Here is a 6,095-nt window from a genome sequence, read left to right as displayed (position 1 = left end):
GTAGCTGATGGGCTTCCAGCAGCTGGGCTCCCACTGTCCAGGTGCCACCCAGCTCCCAGCACAGACCCTCAAACAGCTCTGCTCTGTGCAGGTGTGAGTCCAGCCAGTTTGGTGTCTAATGATGGGGGACCTCAGTTCACAAGCAAACCACAAAATTCATCAAAGGCCAGAGAGGGACACAGGACTTGAAAGTGACCTTTTGTTTTCAGCACAAGTCATTTTATTGCAAAATTTGTACTGCATAAAGTAAATAGCAAGTTATTTTACTGCAGATGAAGATGGATTTTGATACTGGCCGTTTGCTCAAGTATCAGAGATGTTGCTTCAGATAACTCTACCTGAGCAAGTTCTTTGTGGAGCAGCTCTGCAACGCTGCCTTTGCTGCCCCTGGACAGATGTAGGGCTCTCTTTGCTGGCCATGGAGAGATGCTGGTTTATAAGACCTGTTTGAGACATCTGCTATGGACTGAGCACAAGCCCAGGACTGTGTAAGCTTGTCTCCATGGCAGATGTCTACTTTTGATCCAGAGAACCTCACCCCAAGTATGTGCTAGTGATTTATATGGTTTGTAACAAGGTCCTCAGTGTGGAGAGAAGACAGTCCAAGTCTGCAGCCCCTCACAATCCCTAACTATGGTGGTGAGGGAGAGGTGAGATGCTCATCTTCCTCCAGAGCAGGCTGATACTGCACCAAAACTGGGTTGCCAACCCTTTGCTCCTACAGGGATATCTGAAAGAACAGATCTTGAGCAAACAGCCAATAACAAAATCTGATTTTCGTTTGTTAGTCACACTGTGTACCTTGAAGGAGAGGCTGGTTTCTACTGGTGAGCAACTGGTTGTACCAGTCACACCAAGACAATAAACGTTTAGTTTTGAAAAGGTGTTGGCACAGAGGTGTGTACTCCAGATAGAGGTGTTTGCTAATGGATAACTGTCCCCTGGGTATGCAGCCACTGATTGGAGGGGGCAGATGCATAAAGAACTCCAAAAGCAGAGCAGGCTCCATCCTTCGAGAGAGCCCTGAGGCTGTGCCTGTCCAGGAGAAAGCCAAGCTCCAGAGGCAACATGTCTCAGCTGGAAACTGCCATGGGAATGACCATTGCTGTCTTTGACCAGTATGCAAAGACTGATGGCAACAGGCAAACCCTCAGCAAAGCAGAACTAAAGACTCTGCTGGAAAAGGAGCTCCCAAATTTCCTAGCGGTAAGAGAACAGCGCGGCACTGTTTCTGTGTAGCAGGTGCAAGAGCAGCCTGCAGAAACAATTTTTAGTACATTTTCAGGGAAAAAACATCCAAAAATATGCAATAGTTTGTAGAAAATATGAAATTAAAAAAAGGCTTTGCACAAACTGTGTAAAACTGGTTTTAATATGCAGGGCCATTCCTGGTTGGCTAAATTCGTCACTCGAGTTATCAGGACAATTGGTTTGAAAAAGATTGGGTTTCAACTTCAGAATTCTTTCACTTCCGTTTATCCCTGGATTTATCATCTCACTTCATGTCACAACTTCTGTGAAGGTAGTTGTGTTGTCAGCAATTGAGGATCTTGACTGCAGATGGGGAATCTCTCTAAATATTTATACGTTCACCTTCTCTAGGTATTTATACTACCTACTCAGTATGTTCATCAAAATGATGCATAAACCAGAACAACAGATGAACTCAGAGCAAACTGTTTGGCATTTATCTTTAACGGCAAAAAAAAGACCTGGATATATATTGTACAACATAGATTTGGATTGATCATAAAGTGCATTTCAGTAGGTATTCAAAGTACTTAATATGTTCTAGTAAAAGCTTTAGCTGCCAGGGACACAATTTCAAATTGGTTTTTTGTTGTTCATTTGTTTCCCTTCACTAAAAATCCAGAAAACACTTTAAAATACATTGTTCCTTCCACACTGAAGCAATGTTTCCCAATTTACTGTTTTGTTAGTGTTCTTAATGGCAAAAGTCTAGAATCAAATGCTCCTTATGTGGCTCTCACTTTTTGTATCCATCATAGTTCAGTTTTATAACAACTATTTCAGGGCACTGCAGGAAGGGCACTTGATACAATTCAGTATCTTTCCATGGGAGCTATAGGAATTCACCATATGAAATCCATGCCTGCTGGAGTTATGTCTCACAAGTTGAAGAGATGCAATATTCAGAATAAGGATCTGGGTTGCTCAGGGGGAATATATTCCGAAGTTTCAGAGAAATCTGTGTAAGACAGATAAGTGCCCGTGACCCAACAGCACCACAGAAGGGTCCTGCTCCTGAGCATGGAGCTGTGTGGGACACACAGCCCTTTCATGTAAAGAGAAACTAAACCAAAACAAAACCACAATTCTATGACAGCGTGGGGATCCCCCAGACACTCAACATTTGGTCTAAATAAGGCTGGGGAGCCACTGCAGTAGGCAGCTGCCAAATGGGATGATGCTCAGAGGTCTGTCCTGACTGTGTTTGGTGGCCTGACACCACTTCTTCCAGTTCCCCACAGCTGCTCTTACTGGCTCTACATATTTCGTGCAACTGATGGGAAAACTGGAATTTTCCAGGAAGATAATTAACTAATCGTCCTCTTATATTCCAGTCTCCATCTCCTTTTCCTGCTTTACCTCTTCTAGCAAAAAGCAAACAAAAAAAAACCCAACATATTTTTATGCCAGTATTTGAAATAAATTTAAAGCAAAAAGGTTCCTTCTTCCTGTCTTGCCAGACTGATAACAGCAAGAAAAAAACTGAGAACACAAGTCTGACTTCAGAAAGAAGTTCTACCTGTATTTTCCTGCCATTTATATCTGTGTATTTTCATTTTCAAGAAATTCTAGGGAACAGTGTTTTCTAAATTCTCATGTATATTTTTGGCCATAGAATTGGTTACAGCTGACACAGATCACAACTGCCTGGAAAAGTCTTGAATCAATCAGGCATAAATACCACAGGACTGAAAAAGTGCACTCAGTTATAGAGTGCCAAAAAACAATTCCCATTTTTGCATCTCAGAAGTAATTCAGATGTTGATCATATAGCTCACTAAATAATTTGAAATATGCACTTAAAAAATTAAAACAATGTAATTTACAAAATGAAAATTAATTAAACTTTCCAGACACGTTAATCAGTCAAATCAAAGGAAACTGTTCAATTTTTAGTATTTTACATGCTCTGCATTTAAAGCAAAACATTAAATTTCAGAATGAGAAATTTTGTTAATTAGAACATTATCAAAAATTGCCTCCAGATTTAAATTTAGGTACTAATCGTTTTAAATTGGTGGATATTTCCCAAAAGTTTATATAATTTCTTTCTAGTATTATATCAGATTTTTTTATCTTCTACAAAATCCACACGCTTGTTTCCTAGATTTAACAAGTCTGTACTGCCATCTCCTGTTTAGTGTTAAAATTGCAGCTTCGGAGATCTCTGTAGATTATCAGAGCCAAAAGAAAGCCCTCCTGTGAACTCCTTTTCTTTTTAACACATTTTGGCAAAATGAAACAAAAAAACCCCAAAAAACAAAAAACAAAACAAAAAAAAACCACAAACAAACAAACAAACAAAAAAAAAACAAACAAAAAACCACACTTTTTAATTTGATGCTGCATTGATTAACATCAGCCTTGAGATGTAGTGGTTCACAGAGTCACAGAATGCACTGACATGGAAGGGACTCACAAAGACATTGAGCAAACCCTCAGTCACACTCTGTGCCCGAGAGCGTTGTCCGAATGCTTCTTGAGCTCTGTCAGGTTCGGTGCTGTGATCCCTTCCCTGGGAGCTGTTCCAATGCCCAGACACCCGCTAGGTGAAGAACCTTTTCCTGATATCCAACCTAAACCTCCCCGGTGACAACTCCAGGCCATTCCCTGGGGTCCTATCACTGTAATGAGATCAGTGTCTGCCCTGCTCTTCCCCTCATGGGGAAGTTACAGGCTGCACTGGGGTCTCCCCTCAGTCTCCTCCAGGCTGAACAGGCCGAGTGCCCTCAGCACTCCTCACACGGCTTCCCCTCAAGGCCCTTCACCATCCTCACTCCCCTTCTTGGACACTCTCTAACAGTTAACTATGTTTCTTACATTGCAGTGCCCCAAACTGCCCCCAGCACTGGAGGTGAGGCCTCCCCAGAGCAGAGCAGAGGGGACAATCCTCTCCCTGGCCTGGCCTGGCCATGCTGTGCCTGATGCCCCCAGGACAGGGCTGGCCCTCCTGGCTGCCAGGGCACTGCTGACTCAACTTGCCACTGATGAGGACCCCCAGGTCCCTTTCCCAAGGGACTGCTCTCTCTCCAGCATCGCATTCCCCATTATGTCTGTACATCCAAGATTGCCCCATCCCAGGCGCAGAATTCACAGCTTTCCCATGTTCCCTTCACATGGTTGGTGATTTCTCAGCCCTCCCGTGTGTTGAGGTGTCTCCACAGGGCCTCCCTGCCTTCAACAGAGTCAGCAGCTTTTCCTAGTTTTGTATCATCTGCAAACTTGCTCAGTCTCCCTTCCAGTCCTGTATCCACATGATTTATGAAGATGTTAAAGGGCACAGGGCCGTGGATGGAGCCCTGTGGAACTCCACTAGTGACAGGTCCCCAGTCTGATGTCCCCCCATCATGCCCCATGTGTGAGCCGGTTGCTCACCCATCCCATGATGTGTTTATCCAGCTGTGTGCTGGAGGTTTTGTCCAGAAGGATCCTGTGAGAGACAGTATTGAAAGCCTTACTGAAATCCAAAAGGAAGACATCAACTGCTTTCCCTTGGTCAGCTAGGTGGGTTACTTTGTCATAAAAGGAAATCAGGTTTGCTCAGCAGGACTTTCCTCTCATGAAGCCATGCTGGCTGTGACTGATGATGGTGTTCAGTCATTCTATCAGAATAATGGTGACTTAGAAGAATAATGACAACTTAGAAAAAGATTTGCTGTGCTAACCTAAGCTCAGCATCCCATAGGCTTCAAGAAGCACCTTCCCAGCCACCAGCTACTATGAGCAGCTTCTGCTGGGCCACGAGGCCACTGGCAGCACTCAAAGCACTTTTGAGGCTGTTTGCTTATTTTCTGGGGTGGAAGTATCCAATGAAGCTTAAATTTGACATTTGCCCCAGGAAAGCATCTTTTTGCAGAACTGCAAACTGCCTGAGCTGCAGCTGAGCCTTTCCAGGGGAATAGATGGGGAACTCATGGCATTTCATTTATCTGGGTAGTGTCCTCAGGGCTTTGTGCTACACAGCTTTAATGGTGATAAATGCTGTTTAAATGTAGCAAACATGCCTCTCTGTGACAGGGTACAACTGCAGCTCTCAGGTGTATTAAACCCAGGAGCACATGCTTTTGGTACTCATTGCTGCTGTGCAGACAGTGGGAACACACAGGATCTTTCCAAGTGCCCAGAGCCCAACCAAGGACCTTGTTTGGAGAAGTTGCTGCATTGGAGTTGTGCATCCTCTCACCTCAATCTGCTCTTTTTCTTTTGCAGTCAGGGAAGGACAAGAATGCTATTGATAAAGTCTTCAAGAACCTGGATGAAAATGGAGACTCCCAAGTGGACTTCAAAGAATTTGTCATCTTTGTGGCAGCTCTGACTTGCTGCTGTCACAAATATTTTGAGCAGAATGCAGCCAAATAGTTGTCAAATTACTCACATAAGCTGTCTTTGCATGTGCTCCATATGTTAGTGATATGGATCCCTTCACTCCTTCCATGTACTGCTGTGAAGTTTGCAAGCATGCTGGACTGTAAAAATAAACCCTACTGAGCTTATTCCCTATCCTGAATGCTAATTTCTTCTCATTTGTAGAACAGCCTGGGTTTAATGACTCCCACTAACTCACACTGAGTAGTTTCTCCCTTTCTCTGGTTTTAAAATTCTTTTCTTAGGCAAAAGATTCAATATTCATCCCAGTGCAGAAGCTGCACAAGAATAAGGGCTGCCAGAGCCATGAATCAGCTGGAGGCTGGTTTTATACATCAGCATCTCTGGGATGCATCCCAAATCCACACATGTGCCACCACAGCTGCACAGGACAGGCCTCATTGGCACTACCTTTAAGCCTGTTTGGTACCCTCAGCTGTGTGGTTTGTGTAGGGCTGCCTTTTAGATTCTTTCTTGGT

The 6,095-nt window shown here is 43.7% G+C and overlaps 1 protein-coding gene across 1 annotated transcript; it reads left to right on the top strand.

Moving 5' to 3' along the window:
* Positions 1 to 927: 927 nt before the first annotated feature.
* S100P (S100 calcium binding protein P) lies at positions 928 to 5,751 on the top strand. The gene is made up of 2 exons (XM_083862161.1): positions 928 to 1,206; positions 5,461 to 5,751. The coding sequence occupies exons 1-2, from the start codon at positions 1,069 to 1,071 to the stop codon at positions 5,608 to 5,610; spliced, it is 288 nt and encodes a 95-aa protein (XP_083718287.1). The 5' UTR covers positions 928 to 1,068; the 3' UTR covers positions 5,611 to 5,751.
* The last annotated feature ends 344 nt before the right edge of the window (positions 5,752 to 6,095 follow it).

The sequence above is a fragment of the Zosterops lateralis genome, assembly GCF_965231275.1.
Source record: "Zosterops lateralis genome assembly, chromosome: 5".
NCBI classification, from domain to species: domain Eukaryota; kingdom Metazoa; phylum Chordata; class Aves; order Passeriformes; family Zosteropidae; genus Zosterops; species Zosterops lateralis.
This window is presented reverse-complemented; position numbering and strand designations above follow the sequence as displayed.